We start from the raw sequence: 19,351 nt of genomic DNA on the forward strand, positions 1-19,351 counted from the left end.
ATCTTCCTGAAGTAAAAAGCAATCATCTAATGTGTTTATTTTCCTGAAAATTTTTTTATCATCGGCGTATAATAAGAAATATGTATCTATTCTCTCTATTTTCATTGTCAATTTGAAGTTGAATGGTCAAACTTAATACACAATTTGGTACACTGATTGTTTAGATGCTTCTACACAGAATTGGCGCGAAAAACTGATAATTCATTTTTATAACCGACTCGACAAGGTTCTTAATTTTTCTAAATATTTGATGTTATTAGTTATTTTTCTATTATTCGTCGCGAAAACGCTTGGACCGATGAGAAAATTTATTTATGTAAATATCATTATAGTCATGATTATTTACGTAATACAATTAAAAATTAATTCCAACAGTACATATAAAAGGGTTTTAAAAAGTATGAGTAGGTACATAATAAGAACAATTGGAACATGTTCCGCTGACCTACACAAAGAAAACTCCGAAGGTACCTAAATACTAAAAACACTTATTCGCGCCTTATTAATATTTATATGACAAAAACTGACCTTATGTGCTTTATGTGATTTGTTTCTTATATGGCGAGTAGTCTGTAACTAACTGACAAGGTTTATTTAAAGATTAAATATAAGATAAACGCTGCATCTTACTACATCGTGACATAATAACAAACAATGCGGTATATTTCGTGAAGGTCGGTGTCTTATGTAAATAAAGGAAATTGCGAACATTGAAACAAAATGATAAAGATGATAATTCGCAGACTTCTTCATGCGCCTAGATCCAAGTTTCAAGGAAATTCCAGAGGGAATTAGATATTTATACGTCGTAAAAAGTTGTCCAAGCTTCCTAAACATCCCCAGACGCAAATATCACATCAAATAATCGCTTTGTTGCAACGTAAAAAGAAAAAGAATCGAACTAACACACTGTCATTAATACTAAAGTAAAAATTTTAAGCCAAGTTTCTGCCGATGCGTCATATTATATGTTTAACTTCTTTAGGCTACCGACAATCATTACATTTTAGACTTTATTTCTCCATTTTTAGAATCTACAGATATAGATATATACACTGAATATATCTAAATCTATAGGTACTAAAATGGAATATATAATAAAATTATAAACAATGAATTTAAAAGTCGTATTCCGTTACAAGATTGCCAATCGCTTTTAGACCGGACTCAGGAAGATGTCTATTGAAAGAATACCGGCAATAACTTTTTTGCAGCACTTATATAAAATACATCCGTTTGTTTCGCGAGCGTTTGTATACATATTAAAATTATACCCGGCTAAAACCAACACACTACAGCTGCGTATCATCAGTGTTGAAGTACATCGCCGATTAATAATTTCATTTTATTGTGCGAAATTAAAACCAGTTCAAAGGAATCATCCGGAATCGATGTTTGTATTAACCTTCGCAATCCTAATGTTTACCGGCCATTTATTTTGCTTGTATAAATATTATCCATTCAGTTACATGACTGGATGTTCTTTGTGTTATAAAATGCATAAAAAATACTGATTTATAAGTAAATTTGTACCTGTACTTTGTACTGATTGTGACATTGTTTTTATTTACACATAAGAAGTCCTTTCGGTCTTTATCGTATTTAATTAATTAAATTAAATGTGATACGATCGTGCTGTAAGATATTATTTTTTGTTGTGGAAATTCTTTCATACGGTGTGTGTTTATAATAAGAAAAGAGTATTCTGAAAGTTGTTCAACTTTAATAAAATATCGATGGGCCTAATTCGTATGGTAGACCGTGGAAAAATAAAAGCCCTCAAGATACTCTCCAGTTTCCTTACCATCTCCAGAAATAAAAATCGTACCTAAAATCGCTCCATCCACATTAAAAAGCGACAAATTAACACAATTTCGCACTTATAATATGAGTGAGGATTTCACACCAAAATTTATACATTACGTCAGAATATTTTAAACACTCATGTATTCAGTTGGCTTATCCTTCAACACGGAGAAACGTTAATTTAATTAAACCATATTTATGGTGACTGTCACGTTATATGAGAGCTATCAAACCGCTACGGGAGGGGCAACCTTGGCCAGCGATAAAATAAAATACCTACGTAATGCAGATACGCGAAAGCACAATATTACTAAAATAATTAGCGTACTTGACAATGTAAGAATGTTCTTAGGTATGATTTAAATCCATTTATATGAACTTGTAATTTAGAGTCAGGGAGTTTGTTTGTTTCAACGCGCTAATCTCAGAATCTACTGGAACGATTTCAAAAATTCTTTCACCGTGGGATCTAAGGTACGTCATCCCTGAGTGTCATTTGCTATTTATATATTACGGGCGAAGCCGGGGTGGATCACTAGTAAATTACACTCGACTTAGTTGTGCTTGTGTAAATTATACCTCCTCGACTTGTAATATTGAACGCGATATTGTATTATTATGAAATTAAAAGCAAAACTTGTTAGTAGTGGATAGAATTTAAATAAAATATTGGTTTTATGAACATAATCTCAAATAACAATAGCGAGATGTCATATTGACATGTGAAATTGCGACACAAAATGGCGCTTGGCTCAGTGACAGATGACAGCACAATAGATGTTTTGACATAGACACATTTATATTTGCATTACTGATACAATGAAAGGACATCGAAAACAACGGAGATTTAAACGTAACAATATCGTATAATTTATCTTTTCGAAATAAGCAGTAAATTCTATTCAGGTCTAATGTAGATTCAAAACTATATGTATAGAATTTAGTTTGGTTAATTTGTATTATGCATGCTTATTATCCATGCTTATACTATAAAAATCTTGTTATATATATAAAAAAAAATATTTTACCTAGCATAATTTTTTAGATATCCACATAATTTTCAAATCTCAATGATTTTCAGGCGACTTCACAAAAAGGAAGTCACACTTCTTTTTCCTTTTATTTCTTTTTGTTACCTCGTAACTTTTTACTGGGTGAAACGATTAACTCTGACAATTTGAGGGCGGTTTTCCTTTTTGTTAAAATAATTATATCATAATATGTACAATGTTGAGCATTAAAAACTTATAACAATTTTAATGTGAGGGATTGACCACCTGAATATTACATCAGATTCCTACTTTATCTGATATATGGACGAACATAATATTTTATTCCAGTACTAAAATGTACACACGGATGTGTTCAATTATAAACAATAGCGGTGATTGACAGCACATACGTTAAAACACCTTCACTTACACGGCGAATATTTATTTAATGATAAAAGATCCTTATTTCAAACGTAATCTATATGAAATTGACTTATAATTTTCTGCAAAAAAAGGGTGCGTCTCGAAAAAAAAACGAAGTATTTGTTTTGAATCAAAGACAAATCCTTCGTACAGCCGGTAAAAAGTAAACTACGTAAAAATGATTTTGTGGACTTCATATCTCACAGTATCGCATTTGTTTACGAAACGAATCGTCTGTATTTATTAAACACTAGTTGTTCGCCCCGGTTTCGCTCGCGGAACATATAAAGCCCATGACGCACAGTGAAGTTGCAGATTTTGCAATGGCGAAAGAATTTTTTAAAACGGTCGAAAAGTTTCCTCTTTATAAATTTAAGCGTAAAAAATATTTCCCTTGAGGTAAGACTTTTTTCAAATTAAATCCCATCTCGTCTATATTACTGACTGACCTGCGCTCCGCGGATTCACCCACGACGAACATCTCTATAGGTATATAATAAAAATGGAACCAAACTATTTCTGTAGTTTAAATAAATAAAAAAAAGTAATTGCTATGCTATATGGATGGTTAATTCCAAAACAATGGTCTGCAAATTATTATTCTGTTTGTTTGTGCGTAAATTACGTAAAAACCACTGAGCAGATATTGACAAGTATCTATCACCATAGATTGTATCACCATACACCAATATTAAGTTCATCTTATAGGTTACAGAACATTACCGTAGATACATATTATGTAACACAGATACTCATATTTGATCCAAAGAAGTAGATTTAGGAATGCCGTACGCAATATTTGAGAACAACCTTAATTTATTAATAAACCACTTCAAAATAAAGAGAAGATTCTTAATTCATAGAAGCTTTTTTTATTTATTAAAATAAAAAAAAACACTGGAAAGAAAGTAGACAGAACACGATGCAAATTCTTAAAGAATTATTGATGGACAGAGCTGATGTGAAAGCAACATTTGCTTAACAAATGAATTGCGCCCCACAACGGTTTGTTCTACGCCAATTACTGGATAAACTGTTTACATTTTTAATGAAATATTGACTAGGTTATGTGGCACGAACGTCATACGTTTTTACTTAACGGGTGCTGGGCTATTCTTGATATATTTTATATGTCATCCGTATCCATTAATATTGTAAGTAGCCTGAATGAACCCCGGTGGAATAATTACTATCCTTACTGGTCCTTACTAATATTATATTCTTACCAGCTGGAATCCATCGACTTCGCTCGCGTGGTACCCGGTTAAAATATACTAAATTTCATAGAGATCCTAATTCCCAACAGAGGCATTTTAGGCATTTTAGGAAATATGAATAAACAAAGAAGAGATAGAAATGACCTTTTAAAGCTAGTAACGTACTTAAGAAAAAATAAACATTTCTAATATTTCATAAAAATAATATTTTGTGTTCCTACGTGTTATTCTTCTGCAAGTAAAAAAAATCACCACAATAGTCCACAAGACCATGAAAACTATCGCTGAATGGATCAAAAATGCAAATATTACTAACGGATTAAGAACCACCTTGAAATCGATTAAAAAAAACGTCAAAATTTTACTCTTCTTTTCACATAAACTGTGCAATTTCAGAATTAATAAATAAAGTTTCGTTAAACTAAATTAAACGTAGACTAAACTAACCTGACATGTGTCTACAATAAAACGCGTTGAGTGCCAATACTGCCATGAAATAATCGCACGTTTAATGAGAGTTCAATTAACGATATTCCAATTTTCTAATTTTAAATCTTTCTTTAATTGAAGATTATATTTGTACTAATCTGTATCTCAAATTTGACAATACAGGTATTATAATCTGTGGGATGCGGGTTCATAAAAAAGTCTCATGAATCATGGTTTGGAATGTCGTCCAATAATACTATAGAGTACAGAGGAAGTAAAGTAAGGTTTCTGAAAAGATGATTCAACTTCATTTTTTTTTATTGAGTAGATTTATGTAATATGTATTATTGACGTTTAACCAACCAAAAAACATATCATTACAAGTACACAATTGAGTAGGTATAAACTGTAAGTATACGCAATATCTATTCATAAAGCTAATTCGTTTATTATTCGGGAATGCCAATTTATAAAATAAATTGGATAGATAATATAAGATACCTTATCTAAATAGGTACTTGCTGGAAGGATAATTTTGTTGTATATTTTTTTTGTTTGGCAAAGTACCAAATACAATATAATATGATTAATGTTACAACGAAATTCAAGTCTCGTATATTAATTTATCGTGTCATGTATGGCCTGTCAAAATTTTTTTTTATGTCGTGCATATTACGGTTATATGCTCCTTAGACGTTCGATAATTTCAAATTAAATTATATTCATATTATTTTTAAAGAGCAACTACAGAGTTTCTTGCGGGCTCTAACCCGAAGAAGCTGCTTTCAGAAGCGGTGAACACTATGTTATGACGATTCACAAGAGTTTCTATAAGAAGTCTAATTGAGTTTGAGTTTTGAGTTTACATTTATATTACTATATTTGTGAGAGAAACAGAGCTGGTGGTTCGCCTGATGGAAACCGATCACCGCCACCTATGAGGTGGGTGGTACAAGTAGGGCCTACACAAATGTGTTGCCTACTTTAAAGGGGCAAGGGGATATGGAAAGGATTTACGACAAAAATTGTAAATCCGTAAATCCATGTAGAAAGACATTTTGAAGAGAAATCAAAAATTCATTAAATCGAAAGAGCTTCCATGCGACGGTCTTCCCTCTCAACCCAAGGGACTGCTATCCCATACCGTCAATGCATGCCTTCAGCACCCCCAGTACTTACTCTTATTCAGATGCCTACGAGTAATAATTAATTAATGGGAGGTATAAACTTTACTTACGTTGATTATAGTTTTACCTTTTCATATATCTACGTTAGTAATAAAGTTATTTCTAAATATATAATAAGAATGCTGAAGATAGAATTACTGAGCATGCGTAGGATTTTTACTGAATTGGGCGGACCGCTTCAGGAAACGTGTGTCGATTTATTAAAAAATGTGCCTATGTCTATTTAGTTTTTATTGATTTCTTTACTAGTTCAATTTGTAAGAATGTTCCTAATGTACCTATACAAATAAATCAAGTTATAGTGACTTAGCTATGTTGGTAATATAAACTACTAAATTGTTATTAAATTATATAACATTATATAAATAGTAACCGTACCTAAATCCGTACTTAATATTGTCTATCTGAAGATGTGTTTGTTTGTTTGTCCTTCTTTCACGTTGCAAAGGAGCAATTTTATGGTGTATTTTTCATAAATAAATAAAAAATATTTCTTGTATACTAACAGAACGGTTGCTCTTATTAATTTTAAACGACTTCGAACTAACAGGCATCAGCGCTTTACCTAACGACTAGCACTAAATCTATGTGTAATTTTTTAACGGTCTACTATATTTACCAGTGCGGTAAAAACTGTTTTGAGTTAAATCGCATTCTTATTACACGATGACGAACCCGCCGCCGTGAGGGATAATTTATTGGAATACAATTACGGCCCATTTACATGACATTGTTTCACGACAGCCGTGAATAAAATACGATGTATGAACCGAAGAAAAAACACTGACTTCTGAGTTGAGTCAGTAGGTAGTGTTGTGTTGAGAGTTAAGACACGATATGTGTAATGAAAAGAAAAGTAAAAGGTTTATGTAAAAGCCTATTAAGATCTTAACTAATCACCAGTTTATTTACAATATTTATTGAGCACTTCAATTTATGATTTAAAAAGTATTCATATACGTACCTATCCACCTAAATAGGTATTTACACATTCTATAGTCAAAACCACGTTTTGTATGTTCTAAGATGTAAGTAAGTATTATGTTTCAGGATTGATTTTAAATTTTTAATGTAAATCAAACGTAACATTGGCTAATATTCATAAAAAATGTGTAAAATGACTCACGTACTTTTCATATGTAACCGCCGTAAAATAATTTCGTGTAAAAAACCATTACGATTAAGATTAGCAACTTCAAAATTATCTATGGAATTATCTTCTTATCGGTCACTTGCAATTCCTTCACGAACTATCTTCTATGCAGTAAACATAAAAAACACTATTATCACTGGCAAACACAATCAAACAAAAAAGAAAAACTTTTCTATTTTCGAAATTGACATCGCGAACGGCGAATCCTTCCGGAGCGCATGTAACGACGCGCAATAACAGCGCCTTCACGTTCCGACTCGCAAATGACAAATGCGCGTCAACGGGTTCGACGTTTGTTTACCTCCGGCGTTTTGCTCGCTCACGGCTCAAGTTCAAGGGATTGTGAAAAGGAACGTGCGAAGTAACCAGTGGCGCATGACCTGTGATTATATATCTATCTCATACCAAGAGTCAGCTAATTGACAGGTTGGGAGGGTCAGTATAGGTTGGTGTGATTTATTTATTTTCTGTTAGCCGTTCGTTGCGATAATCTAATGGAGGGAGCGGTGATGTCATTCGGAATACATTGTGATAAAAGCATTGTCGATAGTGAAACTAAGTAGGTTAAGTATACGTAGATCTTAAAGTGCTAGAGATATTTAATGAAATTTTATAAGGCTAACCCGACCTATATTATTTCTAAAAAAATATTCTTTTATCAAATACAGTACAGTTATTATGAAAAAACATAGGTCTGTTCTCTAAACATAATGTGATATCCATAGTTTTGTTTTACTAATAAGTTTGACAGCTCGTATCAAAACGTTTCATTTTCATTTTCTGTTTGATAATGTGGTTATCGTTTAGCCATTAATCACTTATTAATAGTACCGTAGTATGGATACGATACAAGTAGCGAAATTAGGCCGTGACTATCTTATCTGAAAGATTGTCTCATCGGAAATTAAAAAGTTTATTTAATATGCATATCCCTACAAGGTTGACATTTTGGAAGTGCTAGGAATGTATAAAGGATAGGTAGGTAAAAAAGAATATTTAGGTGACGTTATTTATATATGAAGATGATTCATATATTTAGCCAAATATTTGTATGAAGAGTAACGTACATTTACGAATATATGCGTTTATGATTAATCGTAGAAATAGTTTATTAGATAGTAACTGTTTACAACTCTGTAATCATTTCTGAAAAGAAAAATATGTATGTAGTAACACTAAGAGCAATTACATGACTTCGATAAAATATAAATAAGCGAATTTAGGAATATAATACGTAATGTCTAGAAAGTAAAAAGGGTATAGAATTCTTAATCCTCACTTGCTTTATATGAAAAGTTTTTTTTTTTTGTCATAGCGGGCAATTGAGCTGGTGGTTCGCCTGATGGTAAATGACCACCACCGCCCATGAACATTCGCAGAGGCTCAGACTTCTGAGAATGCGCTGCCCGCTTTTAAGGGATAAGGTATAAGGAAAGGATTGATGACTGGAAAGAAGGAATGGACTGGGAAGGGCGAGGAGAAGGAAATAGCTATTATTTCAGGCCGGTTTTCTGTGGGGGTATGGTACTTCCCCGGTACGAGCTGGCCCAATTCGTGCCGAAGCATGCTCGACTCCCACAATATGGTGAGAACAAACCATTCGTCTGTTCGCATAGCATTTACTGTCGTAGTTCAGTTAGTAATTAAAGATATTGTACTATAGACTATAATATTCATAGAAATTTATCTCAATCAAGCTCATGCAACTAAAAACATGAAAGTTCGAATAAAAATATTTAGGTAGCTTCTTAATTAGAGCATAAACCTCATAATATATCGAATATAAGTATAAATATCGAAATGAGTTCCATTAGAGTAAAAAGCAAAGCAATTAATTATTTTCTTCTTTTAAATAAAGTCCATTCTATTCAACAATAACAAAACCAATAAACCATTATCTATTTATGGTCGATTTCATTCATTATTCTATTAGCATTTATGGCTATATGTACGTAGTTTTTTATAATAAACCACTAGATGTCGTATGCGTATTGTCATAAGTGGAAATATTAATTTTTATCAATATTTACACTACTCAACAATAGATGGCAGCACAAACAATTATGTTCCTTTATGGAATATTGCCTTGTTATATTGAAAAACACTCTTTTATTGTACTTATATAAATGTAATCTTTGGATTTATTACATATATAAAATATAAAATTGTTATTTCCATGTCGCTTAAGAACATATCCGCCTCCTCGGTACAGTGGTTAACGCGTGAGCGTAGAACCGAGGGGTCCTGGGTTCAATTCCCGGTGAGGACGCACAAAAAAAAATGTCTCGGTCTATCAGGACAGAAGGCTGATCACCTACTTGTCCGTAAAGAAAATCGATCGGTGAAACAGATGTACATCATCTGCCCCATATCCCACTAGGGGACACGGGACTTCACTTTTTATTAAAAACATATAATATTACACTTAAGTGTCTGCTCATATCTATACTAATACAAAAGCTGAAGAGTTTGTTTGCTGGAATGCATTAATCTCAGTAACTACTGCACCGATTTGGATGTATTTAGTACAGAGATAGTTGTGTGTGTGTTGTGTGAGTGAGACCCGTGAAAGGACATTGTATTTATACCTTAAATCCCACATGAAGGGGAATTAAGTGACTATCTATCTTTCCTTTGACTACGCGTTCAAAGCCGCGGGCGGAAAGTTAATATCTTTATTGATATTAACGATTGTACATATAAATTTTATATATAGTACTATCAATTAATTTTTATTAAAATATCAGGATAATGGAATTAGATGACGAAGAAATACACTGAGGCATTCTTTGTTTCAGTATAAGTGAGTCATAATCCTTATTGTGTTTAATTTTGCGAATAAATTTGACTAATATGCATAAATTAAAATTCTCCCTAATTTAAACCTTATTGCCATTGGATAGAGTGAATATTTATTTGCTTTAACTTTTCATAAACGTAGCCGCAACAAAATTGATAAGTTTCGACATTATATCCGGGTTTTATCTTGAAATCTATTGAAATATGGGACATATTGATAATTTATCGAAAAATAACATCGAATTAAACTAACGGTTTATTGAAGAGCAAAATTATTTAATTGCATGTTCCTGAAAAAAATACTTTCTAGCACAAAAAAAACCTTTTGAAACTTTTATAGATTATACAAATATATATTTTTCTATTTGTAATCTTTATTCAAATGTCTCTTGAAACAAAGATCGTTAGTCAAATATATTTGTGATATGTATGTACAATATTATAAAGAATTCAACAGTTACTTAATTGTCAATTCATTATTGCCACCAATATGGCGAACCTGTATCAAATAAATAAGAATTCCAAGAGATCCATTACAAACATTTATCCACGTTAGAAAAGGATCCTATCTTCCCATCATTCTTATATTTTTTTAGCTAAGCCCTAGAGTCAGCCGCCGCTTGAGCACGTGCCTCTTAATCGTGACAATCCAAGAGTTCGTTGACCCCATATTTAAAAAAGGGTTTTATCCCATACATAATAATTATATTAACAATTGTGTAGTTTGATAGAGTAACAAACAAGAGGTCAACGAAGCGCCGTCTCTGATGAGAAGTACATGGTTACATCTTACACGTAAAGAGCTGAGAGATGACAAAATATAGTAAATCTGAATAGACTTCAGATATAAGTTTATCTAGGAAATAAATTACGTACAGAGAGATTGTCCGATTCACACGGTGAAGAGTAGGAGCAAAGCCGGATACGGAACATAGTATTAATCTATACTTATATTAAAAGATGAGGAGTTTTAATGGAACGCCCTTATATCAGAACCTTCTAATTTGTATAGAAAATACAATTGTCGTGTTAGATAGTATATATATAGTCATGAAGGCTATGTAAAATCAACCTAGATCAAAATTCGGCTTGAGAGATCTTGCAAAAACAGACGAAGTTGCGTGTGTCAGCTAGTTAAATATAGTCACATCTCCTATCGCAGACATACTTATCTCTACACTCAACTATCCCACCGTCTATTGTAATTAAAACGAACAATTAAAATGCAAGGCCGCATTTATTAACCCCAATGATAAATGACATATTGCATTTCTTTTTGTATCGGCGTTGAAGCAATTATGAAGCTTATGTTAGTTGATTTTTGATAGCCGATAGGACTTATTATTTGATTTAATACACTCCGCAAACGTGTATATTTGCTATAAGGGGATATAAATTATTTGAGTTTAAAATACTTATTTTTTTGTACCTTACCTAAGTACCAATGTTAGTATAATATATCAAGACTTTTCATAATCGTATTGTACGATTATTTGTATATCTGTTAACCGAAAAGACACTTTTTAGTATGTCTTATTAATAAAAAGTTAATCTTACAGAATGCTCCAAATTGAATGTTTTAATCAAAAGTAGGTATAAAATAACAGGCAAGTTAGCTATTTACCAAATTTTTTACTTTGTTCCACCTGATATCTCAGTTATTATATTTAATACCCCAATTTTTGTGATGACAGTTCCCATAGGAGTCATATCGCTATAAAAATAGTCTATTCTCAGATTGGAAGAGCTGGTTGGTAACACAGGGAAATGAGATTTTGACATCTACCATCTATTATACATTTCAACAGTATATTTAAGTCGTTATTTTATACCTATTTTCTATATACACAACTGTACATTTAGTGTTGGCCACTAATAAAGACTTCCTAGATCCACAATTGCTATTATCATTTATATTGAAGAACATAATTTACTCTTGAAAAGTGTTGCGAACCTTGAAATGGAGTCGTGACGAGTCAATAACGTTTCATTAATTTCCAGACATATTTAGCGACATGCAATTTGCAATACACGAAACAATTTATTTTCCCAATATTTTATAAAGTAAAGATTACGTCTGTCACATAGTTTCGCGAATTCTTCCAACAAGCTACTCCCCGCGGTCTCATCCATTACTTGTTGAAAAAATTACCCGTTTCTACCTGTGTTTTTTAATTATTTTCATCACAAATTCTAGTTCAATTTGGCTTTGAGGTAAACGTACGACAGACAGATAGATTAGCTTATATCAGTACGTTTTAAACAACAGTCTGATTAATAACCAAGTTCAGATAAAATCAAATGTATCAGCTTTTAAATAGTCATATCAGGATAGGTGTATCGTGTCGCATTACAATAACAAACTGTGCTATTAACACTAATGCTAAAACAATAACTAACGAACATTCGTATAAACTATACTGTGTACGTGTGTGTAATAATATAAACTTATGTACATTTCAAATACTCTGAAGATTTTGATGATCTTAATTTATTAATGTTGGTTTAAAAAAAAATACTAAAATATAAATGAAATAATTGTATTTCAGCGATTTTGTTCACTGAATTGACACTTCGCAAAAATGTCATTAAAATGCCTTTCATTTAAATGTTTAATGTAAATTATTTAGATACACATGGATACTATGATTACAGATCGATACTACTACTACTATATATTTTATAATAAGTGTAAGTGTGCAGTTAAAGCAATGAAAAAGGAACATAATCCACACATAAATATGAAATGAATTGGTGAGAATGTACACGTAATGTATTGAAAATTCATCGTAATTTCTTATCAAACACAGTCAGTGAGTTTTCAATGAAAACGAAATTGAGATCAAACGTTTATTCGGAATTATAAGTCATACACGTAACTAATATTCAACTTTCAATAAAAACAATTGATTGACAATAATCTTGAGGCCGCACCAGTGATACGAGTCTATTTATAAAATACATTCTAGCAAACTCGATAACAGTTATGATTCCACTAAGTATTTCAAATAAACATTAAACGAACTTGCATTTATCGATTAATATATATTGAATGTTTATTAAGATTCAAATAACCGTACTGTAAGATTCTATCCATTTTATTGTGCGATGTAGCAAAAACTGAGAAGATGTATTATCTATTCTATAGACTGCTAATTAACTGAGCAATATTAACAATTCGAGAAACTAAATGTACACCAGTCTTAAACCAATGAGGAGAAACACTGTCACGCAATCACCTTTCTTCTTCAGCGACTCTCGCGCACGCTTCGCAGTTCACGTGCGATCGCATGCTATTGTTATTGTACTTTCTTCTGACCGCATAGTTTCGCTCCCTCGAGGGGAACTTCTGTATCTTCCTCTCAGTCAGCGTGCTATCTTTGTTCCTGATGCGCCGGCATATGTCTGCCCACTCCAATTGTTTCAACGACAAGCACATTGTTTGTGACGTGCACACAACGCGACTTCGCAATTGACAATGACAGTAATGCGCCTGCGACCTCAACCGATCAAGGCTGACAATTTTTTCCTTCTTATTGATAATTTACGACGCGTTCGAGTGGTATTATATTTGAGAAATGAATGAAACCGGATAAGCTATCGGCCGGACAGTTTAAACGTTACACGATAAACTTTGTTTTGATTCCCTTTGTTCCTGTCAAGTGATTACGTGATGTGGTTCGCTATCTTAACGAGTCGATGTAATTAGTTTTAGAGTAATTAACATTTTGTTTACATTCCCATCAGGAATTCCCGTGGCAATCATTACTGTTATTGAAAAATAAAAATCGAAATAACTTACCTCCAAGGATGTGATATGAAGCCTGGGCATAGCTCCGGACAATTGTCGCAAGGTCTTCCCTCAGAAACTTCTTTTATTCTAGCGCCCTGGAACAATGGAATTTTTCAAATTAATGACACATATTTTAAAAAAATCTTTAAAGTCTTAGAATAAATTATAATTCAATTTTGATCAAACATATTTATCAAAAAACTTAACCGTCTTCTAATTATCAAAATTTTACCAATATCAAGTGACACTAATACATGAAAGGTACCAGCAGTCAAAAGTTCTAAGGTAACAAACACTCAAAAAATACAGACGTCAACCTTTTTAGTTTTTTTTTTTTTGAATTCAATGCAAATAATTCAAATATGAAAAAAATCAAGTTATTGTGTATTTTTTATGCACATAATATATATAGTCAACTAGCAAACCCCGCGAACTCCGTTTCGCCACCAGATGGCTGTATGTGAAAAATTATTTTCCCGCTTTTTTGTTCAAATTTTTCCTGAATTTTCTTTGCTATAAACCTCACGGAGCCCAAGATCTTTCCAACGAATGCAAAACCGTGGAAATCGGTTAATGCGTTCTGGAGTTATAGCGTCAGGAAGGAAAACCCGACTTATTTTTATATAGTAGATTAGTAATTCAATAACCTCTAATAGTAAGTCGTCATAGCTATCAAACATCTTGAGACGGTTGAACTGTTTTGAAATGTCCCTAACAGTTTCCTCGTCTGCTGAATCGCATTCGCTGTAACTATCTGATGTAGAACCACTTTCCCGTTTGTTCCCGAATATTTTAAAGATTCCCCGTTTCTCACACCAAGATTCCGACACCCCTTCCCGTAGACTGTACGCTTTTTTATCTCTTTTCTTATGAATCTTAAAGGGGACTTGCTTGAATCTTGGTTGAACAACATAAGATGGCTTCGCTATGGTCCGTTTGTAGAACTTCTCATAGTCTTCTTCGGTCACACCGCAATGGTATAGCAGATAGTCTTTCCTTATTTGCTCCTTGCCTATGGGATCTCTCCAATATGTTTCTTTCTGCCTCACACCCAGGTAATAATCTAACTCTCTATCGCCATTGTCACTATTGCTGTCTTCCTCTGATCGGTGATCTTCAAACTTGTTCCTTCTGTCATTTTCTTGGCATTCGTCAACGATTTTCGCTAGGAGGCTATATTTTTTTGTGTTAGGCATCTTCTTTAAAAGGTTAACAGTGTTAATAGTTAGAAATTTCGTTGTTTTCTTGTACACAGTTGCGACGGATTCCCGCCTTCTTTTCAAATTGTACATCTTTCTTCTTCTAACAAGGCGCTGGACGAAGAACGTTCGTATCAGTACTAAAATCCTTATCCAACAAATCATTCCAGAAACATAATCATTTTTATGACATTTGTATTTAAACACGAATTAAATTTATGAGAAATTACAGTGCTACAACAAAGTTAAGGGAAAGTTACACGGAGCAGTGTTAGCAAAGAACTAGCCCAGGTTTTTACTGTTACAATTCAATCGCGAGGGTGACGTGATAGGGATCACCTGTCAAAGGTATAACGTAATCCATAACCAGTTAACATGGAACCCTGGCTCTGGAATTAGTAGTTCTTTAATTGGTAGACGCGCGAGCTCTGAATACGTTGGTGGCTTGTTGTAGGTGGTAAGGGTGTGACTCTTTACGATCATGCAAACAGTGCTAAATGGGTCCATCGCAAATGACTCGACAAATTGCAACACCCTTGGGTGGAATTGCTTGTTATATTGCCGGTCTTGTTAGTAATCTCACTAAACGAAGGGTCAATGACATTTTATAAGAGCAAGTATAATTGAATATAACGATATTGATTTGTGCTTGTTTTATTTTCATTTAAATTCATAAATTTTAAATGACAAACTAAAAAAAATACAAATAAAACACAAATTAAACAAAGGAAGCACACAGTCACATAAAATTGCAATCAGATTAATAGAAATTAGAAAAATTAAACCATAAAGCTATATTTATTTTACGACTACAGCACAGTAGCGACATCTAGGTATCACTTAGAGATACACCCACTAGTACAATATTATTATTTCGTATGGAACTAATTTCATTTATTGAAATGAGTAATTCTTTTTCCTTTTGAGTAATGTGGCTAAAAATAAAGTAACATGTTTTCACATTGTTATTTTCATACATTTGATTCTACACGACCATAGTATAACCCGAAATTTAAGACTTCGTCTCGTTCATCACCGAAACTAATGTATATTGATAAAATTTCACGTGAAATAATAAAAAGTACTGATTTATTTAAAGTTATGACGTTCTTGATTAAAATGTCATCAATTTCGAAATGCAGAAATGACATCCGCAATGTTATTTAAAACAGCGCCCTCTACATTATCTATGAAATTCTTACCGTGCTTCACATCGTCATTTTAAACGTTTGTTGATATAATTTTACGCCGTCTATCGTGGAGTAGCAAAACTATTTCAATAAGCAGCTGAGTAGGTAGATTATTATGTTTTCCATTTATAAATGTAAACACAATAAGTAATACAGATGTTTTATAATTAAAGGATGAGACAGATCTGAAGAAAAACATTTTTCAATATCAATTTCAAACTCGAAATCAAACCTTTAATTGTTAAATTAAATTTTAATTTTTTTTTTATGTGGTGACCGACATAAATAAACACAAAAATATAATAGCGTTGCTCTATGTATAAAGATAAGTATTTGTTTTTGTTTGATCAATATATTCATTTTAGTCGTGCCTGCAGCCATCGTTAGTGAGAAAAAAGATTTCCTACACGTTGATGATTGAAATCAGATGTAACTTTCTATTTTTAAAATATCGTTATATCAGAGAGTTTAATTGTTTTTAAAGAATACAAATTACTCGTTATATCTTGATTAAACCCCGCGTCCTTCATTCATAACTATTTTCTAAACAATACCATAGTGTTGAATAGTAACACGAATTTCCATTATTAATGTATATTATTCTCTACAAAAAATGTTCACAGACGTTTCTAGGTGGGAGATGCAACTCCAAATTAAAAATGGGACCAAATAACAATTATTTCCTATGTAGAGATCACTTATAAGTGATAAGGCCGCCTTCTGTGCTGTATCTCCCTTTTTTAGTATAAGTTTTGTTTTTGTATTTTGTTGGCAACACAATTAAGTGTTTAAATAAATAAATAAATAAATTTCCTATAGAGCAATCACGACACAAATAGAATCACGCATCGGTAGAAAACCCACGGAGTTATCGAGTATAAAAAAAGTCTGTCTAATTGGGAACCTTCTTCGTTTAGGAATGTCCTCTGAAAATTGCGAGAATTTTGTAATTTCAATGAGTCATGTCACTTAAGGTCATTTCCTTCAAGACAAACATATGTTTTTCTACACTTTTGCAAACAAAAATTATTCATAATGATGCATGAAATGTGATCGTTTTGCCACAAGTTGGAAGCGGTGGCCGTTAAATCTAGATTTCTCTGCTAATATTATAAAGCTGAAGAGTTTGTTTGATCGTTTGAACGCTCTAATATCGGGAACTATTGAAACGATTTCAAAAATTCACCGATAGATCAGCCATGAGTGCTTTGGCTTTTAATGTACCACAAGCGAAGCCGGGGCGGAACGGAATATTTTACCGCATCAAAACATCTCATTCCCACGGGAATGTCCTTTTACTAACCGGGCTAGTAATTTATATATATATAAATGAAACCCTATTTACCTTGGTCACGTCATCACGCGTGAACGGCTGGACCGATTTCAAAAATTGTTTCACCATTAGAAAGCTGCAATTACACTGAGCGACATTGGCTATATATGTACCACGGGTGAAGCCGAGGCAAACAGCTAGTACCATATACTTTTATTTATTTATACGACCACAAAAATCCTACATCAAAACGCTATCATCTTATACCATGACCATTTTACCCGATTTGGCATTCAGGGTCAATGGAATTGCGTAACGGAAATATATTGGGCAGTGATCTAAAGAGTGATGATGACGAAGTATCATACATTCTTGTATTTGTTTAAGACGCGTATCGTAATTGGTAGGTGGTATTGTTATCAAATGTTTGTGTGGATTATGCCATATTTGTTCAGTACATCTGTGTGTTTTGGAGGAATTACGTGATGGTAAATAATTATACAGGATTTACGTTTGGTTAATTATTATAATTTTTTATATTGGAGTGGGAAGCGTGCTGGTACGCCTATTGGTACGATTTCCGCAATAACAATGGCAGAGGAAGGGCCTCTTCAAATTCATAGTAAAGGATAAGGAAAGGATAGACGACGGGAGTAAAGGAATGGAAGGGTTTGGAAAAAGATCCGACATCGCCGGCACCCCAACTTACCGAACCAAATACATTAGCATATATACTATATAAATGAAAACAAACAGAAATAAAATTACATATAAGCCCATTAAAAATTGATACATATTAGAACTAACATATTCTGGATCATTTCCTCTTGTGTTATGTTCGACAATCTGTAAGTAACTCTACTTATTTTCGTAAAAATCATTGGTATTTTTAAACTAACTTCCTGAAAATAAGACGGTAAGTAAATGATGTTATTCAAAAATATATAATATACTAGCTGCGCCCCGCGGTTTCACCCGCGTAAGTCCGTATCCCGTAGGAATATAGGGATAAAAAGTTGCTTATATGTTATTCCAGTTGTCCAGCTGTCTACGTACCAAATTTCATTGCAAGCGCTTGAGTTGTTTTAGCGTGAAAGAGCTACAAACACACACACATCCTTACAAACTTCCGCATTTATTATATTAGCAGGATTATGTAGGACTAGTAGGATAAATAATCCCTCTAAAAATTTTTCAAACTTAGTCCATCTGGTTAAACAAGGTTTTGTTTCTTAACTAAGTTATCCAATTATCCTGTAGGCTTTATTTGGAAGGATATATTATGCGGGCTCGCAAACTTCCTAAAAGCTGAATTTTGCAAGTTATCCCGAATTATTAAAGAACAAGAATATATTAAAATTGAAAAAAATGCATCCGGGAAATGTACAAAACACAATTGAAGCTAAACTTAAACTAAGACTGATACATGTCGCTGATTAAATAATATGTATACTATGTTTAAAAGTTTGTTTGTTTGAACGCGCTGATCTCAGGAATAGTAGTACAAACTTTTAAAATCCTATGTTCCCAGAACCAGTGGGATTACTTAAAAAAATTCTATCTGTACTTTGTTGGTCCATTTATGGAGGCACGTTATAAGCTATGTAATATCATTAGCCGTTCGCTACGGCCTCGCTCGCGATATATGTAAAGCCTATGTCAGTGAAGTTGCAGTTTACAAATGGTGAAAGAATTTTTGAAATCGGTCGAGCAGTTTTTGTCTAACACCATTACAAATATATTAACATAAAAAAATCTCGTATCACAGTGGAATATATGTAGCACTCGAAAATGGCTTGACCGAATTTTATGAAATGTAATATACCTAGTCTTGCCATAAATATTGTAATAAAGAAAAAAGAAAATTGTTAACTGCAAATAACATTTATT

The 19,351-nt window shown here is 32.8% G+C and overlaps 1 protein-coding gene across 2 annotated transcripts in view; it reads right to left on the minus strand.

Moving 5' to 3' along the window:
• LOC119831472 (four and a half LIM domains protein 2) overlaps window positions 1–19,351 on the minus strand; it is a 123,114-nt gene that overhangs the window by 61,970 nt on the left and 41,793 nt on the right. Inside the window, exon 2 of one of the 2 annotated variants that reach the window (XM_038354842.1) lies at window positions 13,809–13,894. In XM_038354842.1, the coding sequence (XP_038210770.1) occupies window positions 13,809–13,894 (86 nt within the window). Of the gene's footprint in view, window positions 1–7,184; window positions 7,460–13,808; window positions 13,895–19,351 lie in introns of those variants that run through there. The other variant, XM_038354841.1, reaches the window with a different exon arrangement.

The sequence above is a fragment of the Zerene cesonia genome, chromosome 13, assembly GCF_012273895.1.
Source record: "Zerene cesonia ecotype Mississippi chromosome 13, Zerene_cesonia_1.1, whole genome shotgun sequence".
Classification (NCBI taxonomy): Eukaryota; Metazoa; Arthropoda; class Insecta; order Lepidoptera; family Pieridae; genus Zerene; species Zerene cesonia.